We start from the raw sequence: 20924 nt of genomic DNA on the forward strand, positions 1-20924 counted from the left end.
AAAGCTTTGATTAAAAATCACACTTGTGTGAAGTGAGGGGCGCCCTTATCATCATACATCATCACGTTCCAGCTAATCACTTTTGGCGTCCTCACCTTTCTGTCCTAATTTTTTATCCTCACTTTTTAAGCCCTCAGCCAATCATCGCTATGGGGTACACGCAGACACACAAAGCTTGGCATAGGAGGGGCTAGCGCCCCTCAAAAATAACAGATGTGGAAGGTTCACAAACACAATACCCTCGTCCAATTGAATTGTTAATTGCATAATAAGATACCACATCAATGGGTCTATTCTATACAAATTAAATTATTTTGGACCTATAACTGAAAAGGAGGACCACACAGCACAGTTATACAGTAAGGAGAAAGTAAAATATTTGACTCAATCACAGGATCGATCCACATGCTTTTTAGGCCTTCATGAGGAAAATGTATGTCCTCTGTTCTATGCATCTCATATCCCAAGGTTTCCTTGCTTGCCCAAGAGGAATAGGTCAGCCAGGAGTTGTCATTTTATTTCCTCTGGGCTTTTATGATGAATTGAAAACAGTGGACCCTCTTAATTGTAAACAAGTGTAATGCTTTATGGTGTCATCCACTCACAGTTAACAGTTTTTGTATTGAGCTGTGCTTAAAATGTACTGTAATTCTGCAAACTGTTAATAAATACTTCAATCAATCAATGGTTTTGGGACAGCAGATGCTAATTGAATGAATGCCATTGATTCTACCACTTTACAGCCTTTTATAGCCCCATCTATGACCTCCATGGAGGGGGAGGTCACAGATGGGCCTAGCCCTATAAGGGCCTTGGCTAGGGGCTAGAATAATAGAAAGTATGTCTCTTTGATGATCCCTCATTCCAATGATGCATGAAGCATGATTGATTGAATTTAACAGTTTGCACAGGAAAGTATATAGTTCAAGCAAAAGCCTATGGCTTGTTTGTTTCCATAGGGGTCCTTCATACTCAATTAATTGAAAACATTGAATGACATACAGATCATATACAGTACTATAACAACATCATATGCATACATGCATGTTGCAGCATACATGAAACAAAAACAACCCTAAAATGGGTTCAGTGAATTAAGTCTCTCTAATCGAATGCTTCCTTATTGATATGCCATCCTAAGACAGTATGTTGCACACTGAAGATAGCATAATCAGGCTTATGAGGATCTCCCATGACCCCCCCCCAGGACTGCCCCCTGCAACACTGCAATGCTACAACCCCTCCCCCTTCTGTTACGTCAGCCTCGTTCCAAGGCTTTTTTTCAGTCTGGCTATCTATTTACTGCTCAGTGCGGCTAGAGTGTCTAGAGCCCGCCTACCGTGTTACTGTATCCGTTCATTTGCACCGTTGCACGCACACATACACATACATATGCGCACATACAATTCAATTAAATTCAAATGAGCTTTATTGGCATGAGAAAACAAAGGTTTACATCGCCAAAGCAAGTGTCACAATAATACAATAAATACAGTTGAAAATGGGGGAAGTACAGTTGGAGGGGGTACAGGTACAGTATTTTGTAAACAGAGCTATGTCACGTTGCATCGTTATGTACATGTTATAACCTTTAATAATGTTATTACTCTATGGTTATAACAGGGTATAACGCTTTAAAAAAAAACAAATAGCAGCACTTCTTTTTGCAGTCACTTTGGGACAAATGGCAGCATTTGTCAGGACTATTTAAATAGTATACAGAAAACTAAGATTTAAGAGCTGTTTAAGACAGTAGACCGTTTCCGTATGCGCCCTCCACCGGATCTGTAACCTGCGGAGCGAATTGATCCTTTGAATCTGGTCTAATGTCAGACAGACACATCATCCGGGGGGCGTGGCTAATAGAAATCCCCCAGACCAGTCGCAGTACAGTCAGTCAGTACACTACAGTTCAGCCTGCAGCTCAGAGACGGAGGATAAGTACGTCAGATGAGGAGGAGGACCGAGGGAGGCAGCAGGGAGTCAGCGAGAGAACTTGCAGTGACTCTGCGGCGATCAGCGCCAGCCCTGCTCCTACTCCTGACCCGATAGCCATGGGGAACGAGCAGGTGAAACCCCCGGGAGGAGGTGGTTCCTCCACCCCGGGAAGCAGGAGGAAAGCCCGGGCTGGAGGAGGCTCAGGCAACCCTGCGGATGAGAAGACCAAGAGGCCAGTGGTCGCCAATGGCACCAACAATGAGCAGCAGAGCCCCGCGGTGGAAGACACCAGCTATCTGGACGCCCCGGCCGGTGCTCTCCCACCTCACATAGCCCGGCTGAAGAACGAGGGCAACCACCTCTTCAAAAACGGACAGTTCGGGGACGCCCTGGAGAAATACACGCAAGCCATTGACGGCTGTGCTGACGCAGGTACGGTAGAGTCAAGTGACGCCTAGACTAGAGCTAGCTCTCTCTCTCGCTCGCTCATGAACAAGACTGTGGTGTGATGTTCCGTTATCGACGTTTCCTTTAGTTTATTTAGTCTTACATTTGAACCTCTCTGTATTGTATAAGGCATTGTTGATCAGTGTAGAACATTAAATACCAAACAAAATTAATGGCACCGCAGACCCAGTCAGTACAGTATATTCTCACATCATTCATCACATGACATGATAATCGAGTTCAAATGAGGAAACACAGTAAATGAATGGTAGTATGGCTGGGACATAAACATTAATTAACATTAGGGTTTAAACACGAGTTTGTGAAATAATTGTGCAGGATTAAAGGGTTTTTGATGTAGAGATGTAGAAAAATAGTGCAGTGCATAATAACACTGTCCTAACATCACCATCCCTTTAAAAGCCAACGTGAGAAAGGCAGCAGATGGGTGCTCATCTGCCCGAGGGCCTATTAAGGAGGGCCTATTAATTAAGGAGCCTATCACAAAGTTCACTTGAAGTGTCCCGTTTCAGTGAGCTATGACTGATGTGTGTCAGTGATTCTCAATTGTTATTGTTTTTGAGTGGTGCAACCACTCCTATAGATAGTTTTGTGTGTCCCTGGCTGGCTGTGTCCGAGGCGCGTTTGGTTGGTTTTCACCACCAAGTGTCACTGTTGCGCAGCCTAACACACACACACACACACACACACACACACCCCCTGAGCGGCAAGGACAGAGTTCTCTGTTCAATCAATTAGTAACGCCCAGCGCTCAGAACGGAGATTGTTAAAAAGGACGGAGATTATTTATATCAAAACCGATCGCATCGCTCCACAGGCATTAAATGTTATTTTCCGGTGGGACGTCATCGAAAATGTTCCCCATTTTAGCCGACGAGACCGAAAATCTTAAAACGTGAATAACTCTTGATCTATATCATTCTGTCCAATTCTAAGCAAAGATTATGTGTTAGATGGCCCACCGTGGTCCCGTCGCTAGCCGCGTTAGAATTAATCATACCTCCCGTTGTTGTCGTTCGCCATGGGAGTGTTTTGGCTACATCTAGCTACTTCAGCCACATCCGGGATAACATCCAGTCCGTCGCTAAATGTGCTCCGCTGCTATAAATCGCTGGGCGCTCTGATTTAATGGATTAAATAACCCCATGTGTTCGGGGGGGTTAACTGTATGATGGTTTCGGGTGTGACAGTAGTGGGACCCCCTGGGGACCTCCACACGGTAACTCTGTCATTTCTCAAGCATTTCGGACGCGGGGCAGCTCGCCGGAACCGTGCCGAGCACCCTGGGCGCGTTCCTATGGGTCTGGAACTTCCGGGGACCCCCACACGGAGTTGCACCACTCACTGGACACGGGTGTGATTTTTATGTTTTGAAATAATTAAAAACAAAATGTGGGAAACAAAAAAAGGGACCAATAAAAATGTGTCCGCGACCCACAAATGCGTCCTGAGAGTCCGACCGACCCAGTGGACGTGCAGAGTGTTAGAGAGGCAGGGGCTGATCTACAAGCGCATGACGCGAGCGCTGCGACGCGCTGAGAGCTTGTAGATCAGCAATTTTCGGTGGTGCAACCCAGCACTCCATATCTACTGGAGATGCGGTGTAACGACATTGGATTTCTAAACAAATTTGTTTAACACAAAATGCTGCGTTTCAAGTTCAGGAGAATTCGGGAAAAATTAGTGACATTAGCATTTCTTTCACCATTTGTTGTCTGGAGAGGGCAGTTGTTTTACAGACGGGTAAAAGGGCAGGGGCTGAAGCCCCCTTTGATGTCTATGTGTGCACGTCCCTGCACGATGCCATGCTCCACACAGTCTGTCTCCACACTTCACCTCAACATTCCACAAAAAAAGATATGCTAGCACAGTAGACTGCATGGGGTAAGAGGCCAGGGGCTCCATTTCTGTCACCGCTAAACCCCTTATCCCTAAACTTTTAGGGATTTTTTTTTTTACTGTTTTGAAAAACATTTTTGAATAGTTCAACTAGCCAATCTACATTGACACGTTGTGAGCTTGTAGACTGGCCTTTTTAACAATTCAAAAATGTTTTGAAAAATAGTAAAAAGAAGATGTTTAGGGATAAGGGGTTTAGCGGAGCCCCAGTTATCCAATCTGACCACAGTGAGCATCATTTTATTATGTTTTGGAGGTAATCACAAGTCACTATTATTTATAGACAAACACTCTTTTGACTTTTTAGGAGCTGGAGATTTGGTAATGCAAGGCTAGTACGGGGCTCAGAGTGCTTCCACTAAGGAAAGTAGGCTTTCTAATGACACAACGCGCATTTGTATTGGTGAGAAGCAAAAACGTTCTTTTTATTTACGCTAAAGACGAGAGGCTGGTCTGCATTTATGCGAGCCACGGAAGTCATCGGTAACATAGCTCTAAATGCAACGGCATTAGAGCTATGGACCAGAGCTAACTGTAGGTATTATTGAATATTATACCAGGCCATGATGAAGTGCACTCGGGACAGTAGCTGGTAAGAGACTGTAATGGCTATTTTCTTGTAGCAGCATGGCTGACTTGCCTTTCAGTGATCTGAGAAAATCGAGTCTTGTTTTATTTGAATGTTTGTCTGCCTGCCTGTCTATCCATCCATCCATTCATTTATCTGTCCACTCACCCACTGTCCCACTCAGCAAAACTGTCTGGTTTGTTTACCATGTTGATGCAAGCTGTTCTTACTCTGAGTCTACGTGGCTCTGCAGGGGGCGAGCTGTCTAGAATGGGTTTGTCTGTGTGTCCCGGGCTAATCTTTTGCACCCTTCCAGTAAGCCAAGGAAGTAACTCCCCCCTCATAATGATATACGTTATATATCTTTTGAATTGAAATATTTAACTTTCATGTTTATTTTTATTGGTGGCCGGATTGGACTGAAACCTTGCCCTTGTGTCATACGTCAGATATGTCCGATGACTTGCAGTACTTGATCACAGGCTGGCCGCACGAGATCTGCATGGAAGCCACGCTGTTATTAGACCTTGTCTTGTTTAATCTAGGGTTGGAGGATTACAACTGCTAAGCCTTTAGAAGCTACATTTATCACATTAATGTAGGCTCTTGTGTCCTACTGTTAAATCCTGTAAATGAAGAACTACCATTTGTCTAAATCTGTTTTCAGATTAATAGTTATGCTTCATTGTCCCCCCTCTGTAGGTGTCGAGAGCCCAGAAGATGTGAGTATTCTCTATTCCAACAGAGCTGCCTGCCTCCTGAAGGATGGAAACAGCCTGGGCTGTATAGAAGACTGTAACAAGTAAGGACTGGGGATTGGTGTGGGTACAAACACGTAATGGATGAATGGAGTGTACTGTATGATGACTGACAGTGTTTTGTGACCATTAGTGATGTGCGGGCTGGCTTTTTTTTTCATAACCCGCCCGTCCCGTTCCCGAAGAACAATATATTAATCAATGAGTCCGCCCTGCGGCCCGCATAAATAAAAAAGTAGCCTACCAACTGGTTTTTCAACACGCAGCAAGTCCAGTCCATTCAATTGCTTTCGATGGGGAGAGAGAGGGGACTGGGCTATTTCCCCATCAATTTACATCTGTGCAATTCAATACATGAGAGAACATTAAAACGACAGTGAGTGACTGTCCTGTCCTACAACATTACATGGGACATTCAAATTAAGTTGACGTGCAGCGGCCAGGATATTAAGGATAATGACATCTGTGCACATACATGATCAAATAAGCAACGCATTGAACAAGCTAGATGATTTCAGGAGGAGGAGAGACGGGAGAGCAGGAGAGAGGGAGACAGAATAACAGTGTTGTTTTCGTCGACTAAAACTAAGACGAATAATGTTCGTCGACTACCTTTTTCCACTGACGAAAACTAAATGGAAACTAAATGAAACCTAAGCTATGATGACTAAAACTAAGACTAAATATACTGACGATTTCGTCAACAAATAAAAACTAGACTAAAATGTTAGGAAGGGACTAGTGGACAAGAGATCCAGTATGAGTCATTTTACACTTGGTTGCATGCTGAAAATAGCCGATCTACAAGCCCACAACGCGTCGCAGCGCGAGTCATTACGACGGCATCAAGGCCCCCCAAAATACATTTTGTTCGACGAAATCAACTGTAGATTTAGTCGACTAAAATCTTATGATATTTAGTCGACTAAAACTAGACTAACACAGTACTAAAACATTCCAGGTGACTAAAATGTGACTAAAACAAAATTAAAACTATCCAAGAGACTGACAGAATGCCTGCAGAATAAGCTACAGGAATGCTTCCCCCCCCCCCCCATCTCCTTTTATGGGGGGGTTGACCCGCGCGACCTGCGGGTAACAGGCCGGCCTGAGCATCACTAGTGTCCATGCAATCATGCATGTACCATTAGTTGATTAGCAGCTCTGTTGATTACTAGGCCATGTCCTCTCCACCTCACTCATGCTTAGTTTTATGTACATTTGAAGACACAAGTTAACCGTTATGTGAGTTACACCACTAAATTACATTAGTATCAAATATCATTTTTATTAATTATTATCATGTCTTTATAGAATATAATCCATGGTTATCCACACCACAGTATGGTAAATGAAATGAAATCCCACATGATGTCTCTGTAGGAAGGCCAAAGCATGTTGTAATAGACATGATGTAATACCCTGGGTGTGATTGTCATAGGCTGCAGCTTAGCACGTGTCTGAGGGCTTAAACAGTTAGCGTGTCTAATGTTCCTGCTCACGGTGAGGTCAGTACGTATAGGTTAGGACTGGTTCATGGACAGAGCTGACTTGGGTGCACGATACTGTATGTCCTTTTGTTGTTTTTGATGACACGGTGACATCAGGGACGTGCACGGCACGCATAGACATCAAAGGGGGCTTCAGCCCCTGCCCTTTTACCCGTCTGTACAAAAAAACTGTCCTCTCCAGACCTCGAATGGAGCATTTACTACATGGTGGAAGAAATGCAAATGCCACTCTTTTCCATGCCATACCGGAAGGCAGCATTCAGGAGAATAGCTTTTCCCCCCCCGAAGTCTCCTGAATTTGGAACGCACCATTTTGCGTTGAACTAATTTGTTTCACTGCATCTCCAGTAGATAAAGAGTGCTGGGTTGCGCCCCGAAAATAGCAGATCTACAATCTCTCAAGCTTGTAGATCTTGTAGATCTGCTATTTTCGCTATTTCTGTTCAAAAGTCCCCTCTTACGATATTTCAGCCCCTGCCCCTCTAACACACTCTGCACGTCCCTGGGTGACATGCATACATGCAGGCACACAGAGGAACGTCCTTACGGTTAGCTTAATTAATAAGATAACAAGATGGAGTCTATTAACGGCATGGCTTTTATGTGGATTTCAGAATTCAGAAGTCTGTGACATCAGTCACCTATGAAGTTGGCACAATGACGTCAGCCAACTCCATCATTTGGAGTTTTGGACAAGGTTCCAGCCTCAATCACATGTCGAGAGTGGTTTCATCAACACACAGCCAAAAGCAATTCCATTCTCATCCATAGGGGGCACCGCAAATGCGAAAAATTATAAACGTTTGTTCCAAAAAAAAACATGATTTTTGGGGGGGGGGGGGGGGGGGGGGGGATAAGTCCCCTCCAAATTACTTACGCATTGTAATGGGAAATATGAAATTGTGCATTCACACCACTAATTGTTAAACTGCATATTGGTCATCCTGATGTCTGGTCTAACTGGGTGTGGTTTACACTTTGAGTGATAGGCCTGTCTTGACTTAATCAATCATTTTTGCACATCAATAGGTTTTTGTTATGACCAGGGGCTGTCCCAGTCTCTCCTGTTTAGTAGTAACACCTGCCCAGCTCTGTGTTTTGCATGCTTTGTCCTGTTTACTCCTCACTCCTATCTTAGAATTCAACCTTTTGTCATTTTAATTGGATTTGTCCCATTGTCCGATGTGGAGGCTAACTGTCTGGTCTTGTGACCGACAGTTACTCCTCCTCCTCTGAGTAAAACTGTATAAAACTGACACACATGTATTGTTCTTGAGTTCAATCATGCAACATGCTGGAAGATGGTTGTGCTCTAGAGATCTCTATTACATTGAACTGAATGCCTCGTATCATCTTGTCCTCACCTTATATTTTAGTCTAAGTATTAGTACAATTTCTGCCATAACAGCATGAACACAGGGATGTGTAGCAAAATCAGAACTACTTGCCCCTGAGATCAGACTGATTACACCTCAAAATACATACGTACATCAATAATATGATCTATTAAATCGCATTACTCACACTGTACATCATTTGGTGTTCATATATTCGAACGGGTAACAATGTAGGCATTTAGCAGACCCTCAATCCAGAGTGATTTACAGTAAGCAAGAACAAAAACATATGGCCATACACATAAAAATAGTAAGGACTAATTAATTAGATTTACCAATTAAACCACACATTATTTGCATACAGGGAAAAAAATATATAGTGAACATGCTCTCTTTTAAATCTGCAATATTAGAATATTTTAAACCGAATACTAGTCCCATACCCGTTCAGTGATATGAACATATGTCTTTAGTTCAATCATTGGCTGATCGCCCCATAGCGATGATTTGATTGGCTGAGCAAAGTACATATTGAAGATAGAAGTGAGGGCAGAAAAGTGATTGGCCTTTGTGATGATTTGATTGGCTGAGCACCGGAATGTGATGTATGATGATAAGAGCGCCCCTCACTTTGTGTGATTTTTGTTTTTGCTATATCTGATTCAGGGAGCTATGCTCAAAATACACACACACAGTTGAACAATTTATTTATGTCCACACACAGGGAAAGCATACAGGAACACAAATATTTGTCTTTGGGCGGGCATCCCAAGTCATCGAAACCTTCCGACAACCAGTCCGTGGGTATTTCCTATAGGCTGGATCACCAGGAAACAAAGTTCTTAGTCTTGCACTGTTGCTTGGTGTTAAAGCATGCATGTTCTCATGTATGTGCCTGGAAGTACACCCATTGCTATTCCAGGGTTAGTCCAACAGCGGACGGACATACCGCTGGAAGGCCGCCGGGTCTATATTGCCTCTCTCCCCAGTAAGCTGTTCATGGGAGGGGCCGTCGGGTAGCGTTGACTGTTGGGAGATTCCACTGGTGAATAGTGCCTTCTTGTATGCAAGTTACATAGTCCACAGAAATTGCAAATGCATCCATACACCTACTACGTTGACGATGGTAGTTACAACGGGGCAGTTTGACGTCATGCCCGTTAAACTGGACACACACACACACACACACACACACACACACACACGCTGCAGATTGGGTCTCGTTACACCTGTGGCACAATGTTCATGTCGGTCCCTCCCTCTCTCTCTCCGATCCTCTTAGGTCTCTGGAGTTGCAGCCCTTCGGCCTCAAGCCTCTGCTACGCAGAGCGATGGCCTATGAGTCACTGGAGCGCTACAAGAAGGCCTATGTGGATTATAAGACCGTGCTTCAGATAGACAGCGTGCAGTCTGCCCACGACAGCGTCCACAGGTGGGTAAATCAGTGGTTCCCAAACTTCCTCAGGTCAAGGACCCCCAAATTGACACCAATTAGCCCCCATTTGAAAAGATTATGCCAGGGACCCCCCCATAAGAGAAGATTTTTACAGCTCTAGCAGTGATTCTCAACCCGTTTAATTTCAAGGACCCCCAGTTTGACATGCATTAGTCTACGGACCCCCCATTTAATGGCATTTCTATCTCTGGGACCCCCAATTTATATTGTAAAATCAATGTTCATTTAACTCTGAGAGTGTAGAAATGGAACCAAATGGACCCGTCAGGGTACATTTGTACACTCAGGGTTACAGACCCATAAGGGTCCTTTTGGTTCCTAACTATCATTTAGCTGAGGACCCTTTGGAAATCCCTCAAGGACCCCTGGGGTCCCCGGACCCCACTTTGGGGACCACTGGGGTAAAACATTCAGATAGACAGACGGTGTGCAGTCTGCCCACGACAGCGTCCACAGGTGGGTCAAACACAGACCGCATCAGAACACAGTACATTTAAAAAAAAAAAGAACATAGTGGGCTGGTTTGTTCAGCAGTCACGTGATCCGTTTTGGGCGGGAACCCCTTTTGGTTTTTTAAGCATTCTGTTCTACTTTGGCTATTGAGAAATAGCAGCTCTACAAGCTCATAACGCGCCACCGAGTGCCGAAATAGTTTGAGAACGACTGACATAGAAACATGAGGTTTTTCAGAAAACTATTAGAATTTAGAAGACATTTGTAGAATCGAACTTGGGTCTAGAAAATCTAGATAAGTCAAAAGTGCGCTCTGTGACATCGGATAATGTAATAATAACACCCGATAATGATAATGTAAAGGATTTTATCATTTTAAACCACTACTACCATTTAGACTGCTGAAAATATTTTTTACCACTAGAACTACGGTATCTTTACGTGTAGCCCATCTATAGGGTTTTTGTGGAGATAACGTCCATGCTTGGTATTTTCCATTTGTGGATATTATTGCTCTAAAGCCAGAGTATAACGGTCATTATAAATCACTAAAATAATCTGATTTGTTTTTTAGCTGAAATGTAAACCCAAAACACAAACATAGCTTCAAATAACAAAATATTCACTTTAACAAAACAAAATAAAATAACAGCATTAAAAGATTTACACTAAATCAAGTAGTGCCCTCCTGGCACTGTCCATAATCTAAACTTCAAAATAAAGCAAATTGCTAAAGTCTAGGCAGTGAGTATTATGGTAAGGCTCCTCTTCTCTTACCACCCTCTGACTCTTCCGCAAAGTCCGATCCCCAAACCGAAAGCCTTGATCCGGGAAATTTGCACTTCAACCAGTGGTATTATATTAGTACATCCAGTAAGATCCAATAGAAATAAATTAGCAAGACATGGGAAATAATCCTCCAGTTGTCTGTGTCTGACTGTTCACACACCCAACTGCCACAGCTGCCTCACTCAGGTGCCACAAACGGTGTGAGTGCCAATCAACCAATCGGCACTATAGTCTGACTAGTGGTGAGTCTTGGGCCTCATTCAGGCCACCACAATGGTTTTCCAATGCTAATTAGTGTCAATTTGGTGGGTCCTTGTTGACATGAAAAGGTTTGGGAACCACTGGCCCTAAATTGTTAAATTGTTCCTCTGGCAGGATCACCAAGATGCTGATTGAGCAGGACGGGCCCGACTGGAGAGAGAAGCTCCCAGACATCCCTGCGGTTCCGCTGGACATCCAGCAGCGACACCGAGACAAACCCGTCAGCGCCGAGCTCACCGCGGCCCGCGCCGCCAGGGCCGTTAACGAGGAAGGTCAGTGTGACATCACTTCATCTGACAGCATGAACAAATGTGGGCAAGTCTGAACCAATGTGAATTCATGTGAGGGTACACGGTGTACATTTGTGGTATACAAAAGTGTGTGTGTGTGTGTCAGTGTTGTTTTTGGCAGCAATTCTTTTTTTTGTTTAAGGGCCGATTCATACTCCTATTTTAGAGCCGAAATAAAAGTCGGTTCGGCGCTGTAGAGCCTAAACAGCGGTAAAATAGGAGTATGAATCGGCCCTTAGTCATAGTCTCTTCAATAGTTTTAGTCACATTTTAGTCACCCGGAATGTTTTAGTGTTAGTCTAGTTTTAGTCGACTAAATCTACAGTTGATTTAGTCGACTAAAATGTATTTTGGCGGGCCTTGATGCGGTCGTAATGACTGTTTTTACACTTGCTGAAACCAATCTACAAGCCCACAACGCGTCGCAACACGACACGTGAGCTTGTAGATCTGCTAGTTTATTTTACATGCTTGTACATCTGCTATTTTCAGCATGCAACTAATTGTAAAATGTCTTGATGTCTGGATCTGGATACCTTCCTAACATTTTAGTCTAGTTTTTATTTGTTGACGAAATTGTCAATATATTTAGTCTTAGTTTTAGTCACCATAGCTTAGTTTTTATTTAGTTTCCATTTAGTTTTCGTCAGTGAAAAAAGGTAGTCCCTTAGTTTTAGTCGACGAAAAAAAAACACTGGGAAGAAGTACATGTTTTGTCAGTCACATCCCACTGATACTTGGACAAGCCTGACATCATCGACATGACATCAGAGAACGACTAGGAAGCCACGCTGTTATTAGATACTGTCCCTGTTCTCCCTCTCTCTCTCTCTCTCATACACAATTCAGACAGACCGATTTCCCTCTATATGTCCAAGAGATTGTAAGTTACGCAATAATATATCTGCGTTCAAATCCATGAGGCGTCAGCAGTAGCAGAAGTGTTGCTCATTTTCAACACATGAACAACATTTGACTGAGGGACTGCCATTGGATTATTTTTTTAGAATTTTTGTTTTGGAGTTGTGGCTTATAGAGTAATATCTTGCAGAGAAACAGCAAGTTGCGAAAACAGGCTTGAAATGTTCACTTCTGTGGTCTCTAACATTACACCTAGCTACATGTTTAAGCATTTATTTAATACATTTCAGCTCTGATATTTATTTCAGACATGCTCTAGTATGTGAAGAGGCTGCCTGTGCTATTAACACATTTGTACATATCTGTCAAAAGGATAAAACACACAAAAAAGCTTGAGAGCTTATTTCCGTTGTGGTTTTTTCCTTTGTTTTCATTGTGAATCTTCATTGTGGTCTCGGTCTCGGTCAGAGTATCTGTGTGTCTAAACGCTGAGCACTGGTGAAAGCAGTCCTGCTGACTGTGACTGGTGTGTGTGCGTGCGTGCAACGTGTGTGTGCGTGCCTGTGTGTGTGCGTGTCTGGGAGCACTATCAATAATGCACAGGGAAGATGATCTTCACAGACTGTAGTGCTGCTGTAATGGAACGTTTCGGGTCAGGTTTCCACTGGTACGCTGACAAAATAAGGCATTGTATGTCCTGAAATACACTCGTATACATACAGTATATTATGGCATATGCACACATTGATAATGAAGTGCATTTTTATAGCGCTTTTCCAAGGGATTTTTAATAATTTTTATCCCACGATTTTGTAACCCATTTTTCATCCCTGTGTCAATGATCTAATGTGATCCTGGGCTCTACACACCCTCCGCCAATCTGGGGAGAGCAACGGACTTGAACTGAGTGTCGAAGTTGCTCCTTTACACCTGACAGGGGGGAGTTTCCCTGGTTGGACGTAGTAGCGCGTGGAAGGAACACGTTATTCACACTCAAAGCGCTTTACAATGGTTCATTCATTCATACATTGGGAGGTGAAGTGGCGAACAGTCGACGCCAGCGTCGACTCACTTCACACATTCACACACCAATGGTGGCGAGCTCACACCGACCGACTCATTGGAGGCAATGTAGGGTTCAGTGTCTTCTTGCCCAAGGACACTAATTCATGTAGGACAGGAGGAGGAGCTGGGATTCGAACCGCCGACCCGCAGGGATCATTGGACGACCTGCTCTACCTCCTGAGCCACAGATGACACACACAAACACAAATTCTGGGGGTCCTTGACATGAAAAAGGTTCAGCACCACTGATATAGAAACATAGGGTTTTCAGAAAACTGTCAGGATTTAGAAGACATTTGTAGAATCGTCCTCAGCACTGGGCGTGTTATTTTAACTTTAAGTGTATTATAATATGGCAATAAAGTGATGCAATTATTGTTCAGAACGGTCGATTTTCCATTGCAATTACAGTAAAAGCATTAACCTGTATGAATGAGTCGTCAACTTGTTTCATCTCGACAAAGGCCCATGTGGACGTGACCTTTTGATTCATTAAGACTAGAATAAGCAACATGCCTTCTTGTGTCACATAAGCAACATGCCTTGTTGTGTCACATAAGCAACATGCCTTGTTGTGTCACATAAGCAACATGCCTTGTTGTGTCACATAAGCAACATGCCTTGTTGTGTCACATAAGCAACATGCCTTGTTGTGTCACATAAGCAACATGCCTTGTGTCACATAAGCAACATGCCTTGTTGTGTCACATAAGCAACATGCCTTGTGTCACATAAGCAACATGCCTTGTTGTGTCACATAAGCAACATGCCTTGTTGTGTCACATAAGCAACATGCCTTGTGTCACATAAGCAACATGCCTTGTGTCACATAAGCAACATGCCTTGTGTCACATAAGCAACATGCCTTGTTGTGTCACATAAGCAACATGCCTTGTGTCACATAAGCAACATGCCTTGTGTCACATAAGCAACATGCCTTGTTGTGTCACATAAGCAACATGCCTTGTGTCACATAAGCAACATGCCTTGTGTCACATAAGCAACATGCCTTGTTGTGTCACATAAGCAACATGCCTTGTTGTGTCACATAAGCAACATGCCTTGTTGTGTCACATAAGCAACATGCCTTGTGTCACATAAGCAACATGCCTTGTGTCACATAAGCAACATGCCTTGTTGTGTCACATAAGCAACATGCCTTGTTGTGTCACATAAGCAACATGCCTTGTTGTGTCACCATTGCTCTTTTTCATCATTACTTTTTTTGTTGTTGCTACTTGTCCCTCATACAGTCAGGAGAAAAGAGGCCCGTTTAAGCGCACTGAAGAAAGAAGGCAACGAGCTGGTGAGGCAAGGCCAGTTCCAACAGGCCTTGGATAAGTACAGCGAATGCCTCGTCTTGAAACCAGACGAATGCGTGCTCTACACCAACAGGTATGCAGTGATGCACCATGGGAAGACTTAAACTACTTAACTGGCGTGCCCTTTTTTGGGCATGATGTCGTCATAGATGCGATTTTCGCCGCATGACACCATCGTACAATTAACCCATTCTGGGCAGCGGGAACCCCTTTTTTGCTGTTTTAAGCATTATGTTATACTTTAGCTATCGAGAAATGGCAGATCTACAAGCTCATAGCGAGCTTGTGGGTCTGGGTGGTCCCTGGAAAAACATGTTTTCAGATGGGGGTCGGCGGCCAAATACAGATCATAATTCTGGGGGTCCTTGACATGAAAATGGTTCAGCTCCACTGACATAGAAACATGGGTTTTTCAGAAAACTGTCATGATTTAGAAGACCTTTGTAGAATCGTCTAAATGGGTTAAAGTATAGACTAGGTTAAAGCCACATTGGATAACATGTTTAGGTAAAATATTAAATATTACTTTTAGTCAGTCAAGATAGGGTTGGGATCAATCAAGATTTGGTTTGAGATTTATTTTAGTAATATTGTCTGTTTCAATGTCATTGTAATGACAGTAGAGGGTGCTAAATGATCAGCCAAGTAAATGAAACAGCATGTGACTCTGGTCTGATAATCTAGATGTAAACTGTGACCCTGAATCAAGGAGGGTGTAAGTATGGTGTTCTTTTATTGTTATGTTCCAGTGTTGTTTTTGGCAGCAAATTTCTATTTTAGTTTTAGTCGTAGTCTCTTGAAACGTTTTCATTTAGTTTTAGTCACATTTAGTCACCCGGAATGTTTCAGTTTAGTCGATTAAAATGTGTTTTGCCGGGCCTTGATGCCGTCGTAATGGCTGATTTTACACATAGCTTGTAGATCTGCTATTTTCAGCATGCAACCAAGTGTAAAATGACTTATACTGGATCTCTTGTCCACAACAACACTGTTATGTTCTTTTTGTTTTATAAAAACAAATGTGCAATATTCTGCTATTAATCCTTGCTATATTGTTCAGTAACAGATGACTCCGGCTGTCTTTCCAGCTCTTTCGTGAACAGAATTATACATTTTACCACTTTTATCCAGTCAGGAGTGACTTGTTCCATTTTGTCAACATAAGTTTGTATAACTTCCAATTCCACTTGGTTATCGACGTATATATCCTGTTTTAAGTTCTCTCTCCTGATTGGATAAAAAGAATATCCTGACCTGACTCCCTATTTATAGCAAATATTTTTATTTGAATATACAAAAATATATCACTTACACCACGTTTAAGTGTTGGACCACATTGATACATAGCATTAGCAGGTAATCTGGTTTAACCCATTTAGACCCGAGGACGATTCTACAAATGTCTTCTAAATCCTGACAGTTTTCTGAAAAGCCCATGTTTCTATGTCAGTCGTTCTCTAACTATTTCATGTCAAGGACCCCCAGAATTAGCAGAATAATGCTTAAAACCTCTTAAACCCCAGGGGGGTCCAGGGGGGAAATCAAAAACATCGGAGTTGGAACCTGAGACCTTGACCAGACCCATTTACCCGCTGAGAGCTGTTCATGAGGTGGACAGCCGGCGGGGGCAAAACACCAAAAGGGGTTCCCGTCCAGAATTGGGTTAAACATCGTAATCTGTATGATCTGTGAAGAAAAGTGGGCGATGCAAAAGGAAGGAATCAATGTCACCCTCTTTGATTCATTCATGTTCCATCCTTTACCGTCCCTCCCAGAGCCATTTGTTTCCTGAAAATGAACCGCTATCAAGAGGCCAAACAGGACTGCGACTCGGCCATCCAGATGGAGCCGAAGAATAAAAAGGCATTCTACCGAAGAGCCCTGGCATTTAAGGGCTTAAAGGTGTGTTGAGGCTTCTTGCAGGAAAATATTTCTGCGAGGTATTAATAACTAAATTACATCATTGCAAAGAAACCTTGGCATTGCTTTGCCAAAGTTCCTTTCACACAGAGTGTAGAGTAGGAGAGTAGCGACACGCTTTGATCTCGCCGCAAAGTGGGTGCCTATGGGCTATAGTTTCAAACATTGTAACTATCCCATTGAGATAGAATGAGCACTTTCCGCATTCCATTGTTACAATGGGAGTCAACGCTCGTGTCGCCACTCTCTTCCTAGACTACTCTGCTTTCACCAGTTCAAGATTGTATAACTAGCTGAACATCACTGCAGATTATGTTAAAAATTGTTGTGTGATTGGTCAGAAATTAAAGGCTCGTCTGATTGACTATTAAATAATAGATGAATATAGCACACACTTTGTCCACTGTGTCCGTCGCTAGAAATGGTGAAATATCCATGACAAATTATCGAGCATTGACGGTTCATATATTAACAAAGAGGAGAGGTGTAACATTCAGAACTCAAAAAGCATGCATTATCTATCTATCCACAGATAACATTTTGGCAAGCTGCATCATTAATGCGTGCTTTAATACCAGGGGCGTGCACAGACATTTAGAGGGGCAGGTGCTCAAGTGAAAAAAGGGCACCTTGTGCAGCGCGTGGAACCGGCCGGTTTCCTTAATAGCGCGAGATTTATAGATTTTGGGGCCAAAATAATATATTAGAAGCTTTTTATCAAGAATTTCAAGGGCAGGTGCTCTAGCACCCCCTAGTGTCTATCTGTGCACGCCACTGCTTAATACACAGGATCAGTTTAGGAGAACTATTACACCCGAGAGCATCGATTTATTGTTTCTCTCCCACCGTTTGTGTGCACGTGTGTGTCCCTCCCTCCTCTAGGACTACCTGTCGGCCAGTACTGACCTGCAGGAAGTGCTCCGCCTGGACCCCAACGTGCACGAGGCCGAGCAGGAGCTGGAAGAGATGACTGTTCTACTGAGAAAGAGCCTAGTGGAGGGCACCGCACGCACCTAGGGTACGCTACTGATACGGTTATAAGTAGCTGTCTGCCTTCCTGCCTGTCCAATTGTCCATGAGTAGCTGTCTGCCTGCCTGTCCAATTCTCCATGAGTAGCTGTCTGTCTGCCTGTCTATGAGTAGCTGTCTGACTGCCTGCCTGTCCAATTCTCCATGAGTAGCTGTCTGTCTGTCTGTCTATGAGTAGCTGTCTGCCTGCCTGCCAGCCAGCAAGTTGGTTAACAGAAAATAAATTGTTATGGCTGAGTAAAATAAAATACAATAAACACAATTTGCCTGAAAATAGATTACCCAGCTATGACCTTTTTCATGAAAAAAAAAAGAGTAGTGATATGGCTGACTGAGTAAAATAAAACAATCTACCTGAAAATAGATAGCTATAAGTGAAGAGCAAGTTCCGCAATTTCCGCAATTTCCTCAATTTCCATAATTTCCATTTCCCCCCCCCCCCCAGCTTTTATTTTCGTTCGAGTGATAGTACAACTCTAATAGTATTACTTATAATAATGTAATTAAAGATAACTTCATTCAGATTTATTTATTTTTATTTCATTTTCCAGATATTTTTTTTTCTTCTTTTTTTTTTAGATTTTCATTGGTGGGCCAGTCATAATGGTCCCGCGGGCCTGATGTGGCCCGCGGGCCTGAGGTTGAGTATCACTGATTTAGATGACATTCTTTAAATTTCGACGTCAGGCCTAAAGGGGTTAAATTCATGTGAACACACCCACACAAGTGAGAGTTATAGAGGTCTGCTTTAACAAGGGCTAACATCCATTGCAGCTCACATCATGACTCGTATGCACTACTATGCATAATGCATTGTGCTACTCTCTACAATAATAACAAACTTACCCTAGGCTGTTTATTACATTTGTCTAGGTTTGAATGGCTGACTGTTATTGCTGTGGGAGCAGAGAGGAAGAGCTGAGTGCAGGAGGAGCACTGCTGTTGCCCCCGAGGATGAAGGTCTATCCCCGTCTCTCCGTACTCGACCCCCCGTACTGTACGCACAACAGTCTCCGTACTCGACCCCCCGTACTGTACGCACAACCCGGGCAATAGCAAATGCTGAAGAGCAAATATATGTTGACCTTGGACTGCCTCAGACAAGGGACCAGCTTATTCGACTATGTGCACCATTTGCAAAATGCGTGCAAACAAATCACCCCCACACTTCCATTACCGAGAACACTACTCTTGATAAGAGGGGCAGCTTTATTAATAAAAAGCTGAAAAGAATAAAAGTCAAGCGACAAAGTGACTTTGCTTGCAGAAAACCAAGTCATGATCAATGTGAAATGAAAATGCAACTACAGCATCGATGGCTGGACGGCCGTGCACCCCACCGTCGCCAGCACCAGTTACGGAGGGGGAAAAAAAAACAAGACAGCTGTGTGTGCCTTATTGGTGTTCAGACCATAAATGTGATGAACTTCATTGTCATTTGTTATTTAGAATTCATTGCCTAAATGAACACATTTTTCCACTCCCTTAGGTGAAAACTTGAACTATAATTTGTTTTGTTTGTAAAATTGTTATGTTGGGGCCTGCATGGAAAAAAGAAAAAAATATACATTTTTATCAGCATTTTTCATCTTACCCTCCTCTTCAAAAGCCGTATACAGTAGATTCCAAAACCCCTTATTGGACCCTTTGGAAGCTGTTTAACCCATTTTGGGCGGGAACCCCTTTTGGTGTTTTAAACGTTGTTATAATTTAGCTATTGAAAAATAGCAGATCTACAAGCTCATAGCGCACCACCGAGTGGCGTGCTACGAGCTTGTAGGTCTGCTATTTTTGAAAAATCGTGAAAATATTTCAAAACCCTATACAGTAGATTCCAAAACCCTTTATTGGAAGATGTTTAAGTGTTAAACCCTTTATTGGACCCTTTGGAATCTGTTTAAGTGAAACGTAATAGTCCGTTTGTACATCTTTGCTCGATCATTAAAATGCAACGATCTAAGTTAGGAACTCAAGCTGGCTGTACATCATGCTAATTTACTTCCAGAAGAAACAAAACAAGATGTAGAAAAGTGTAGAAATAAGAACTTAATGAGGTTTTTGAACATATTTTTAAACCGGTATGGGACAGCACAGCCTATTGTGAACTAAAAGTGTCAAAACAAACAATTTTTGATCAAATTTAGCCAATTATATTATCCGACATCTGTGGTAAAAGTTTGTCGAAATAACCATTACCACCCGTCTTGAAATCACGAAGTTGTCAACTAAATTGGTATAAGATGGTTTGTTTTTTCTTCTTCTGAAATTCAAGGTAGGATTATAGATTACTAAATCACGTACTGTATGATTCTGGTCTCAGGTGAAATCTTGAATGTAACTAAGATGATTGTCTAGTGTCTGTGTGTGTAGATAAAAGGGAAGTATTTCTTTAGGTTTAGCAAGTTTCCAATACACATCTCTCCATGATTATTTTTACAAAACGATGTTTTGTGGCCTACTCTTATCAAAAAGCATTGCCGCATCGAACATCTGACTGAGCATGTACCGAATGTAAATACATGAATGCATTGTAAATACTTTGAATGCAGAAGTAAATTATAAATTGCATTGTGAATGCTTTGATCGGAGACTTGTTTTTCTGTATTCACAATGTAAGTGGTGGGACAGGCTCGACCATAGGACAAAACCATAGGACAAACAGCAAAGACCATAGGACAAAACCATAGGACAAACAGCAAAGACCATAGGACAAACAGCAAAGACCATAGGACAAAACCATAGGACAAACAGCAAAGACCATAGGACAAACAGCAAAGACCATAGGACAAACAGCAAAGACCATAGGACAAACAGCAAAGACCATAGGACAAACAGCAAAGACCATAGGACAAACAGCAAAGACCATAGGACAAACAGCAAAGACCATAGGACAAACAGCAAAGACCATAGGACAAACAGCAAAGACCATAGGACAAACAGCAAAGACCATAGGACAAACAGCAAAGACCATAGGACAAACAGCAAAGACCATAGGACAA

At 42.7% G+C, this 20924-nt stretch overlaps 1 protein-coding gene across 1 annotated transcript; it reads left to right on the plus strand.

Moving 5' to 3' along the window:
- Window positions 1-1826: 1826 nt before the first annotated feature.
- On the plus strand, window positions 1827-20538 carry spag1a (sperm associated antigen 1a; the record flags this gene model as incomplete). Its single annotated transcript, XM_080787162.1, has 8 exons — window positions 1827-2370; window positions 5576-5675; window positions 9762-9911; window positions 11553-11710; window positions 14908-15049; window positions 16752-16878; window positions 17779-17914; window positions 18799-20538. 7 exons carry the CDS (start codon window positions 1827-1829, stop codon window positions 17911-17913), a joined length of 1356 nt encoding a protein of 451 aa, XP_080643288.1. The 3' UTR covers window position 17914; window positions 18799-20538.
- Window positions 20539-20924: the final 386 nt, after the last annotated feature.

The sequence above is a fragment of the Protomyctophum bolini genome (genome assembly GCF_963924005.1).
Source record: "Protomyctophum bolini genome assembly, chromosome: 17".
NCBI classification, from domain to species: Eukaryota; Metazoa; Chordata; class Actinopteri; order Myctophiformes; family Myctophidae; genus Protomyctophum; species Protomyctophum bolini.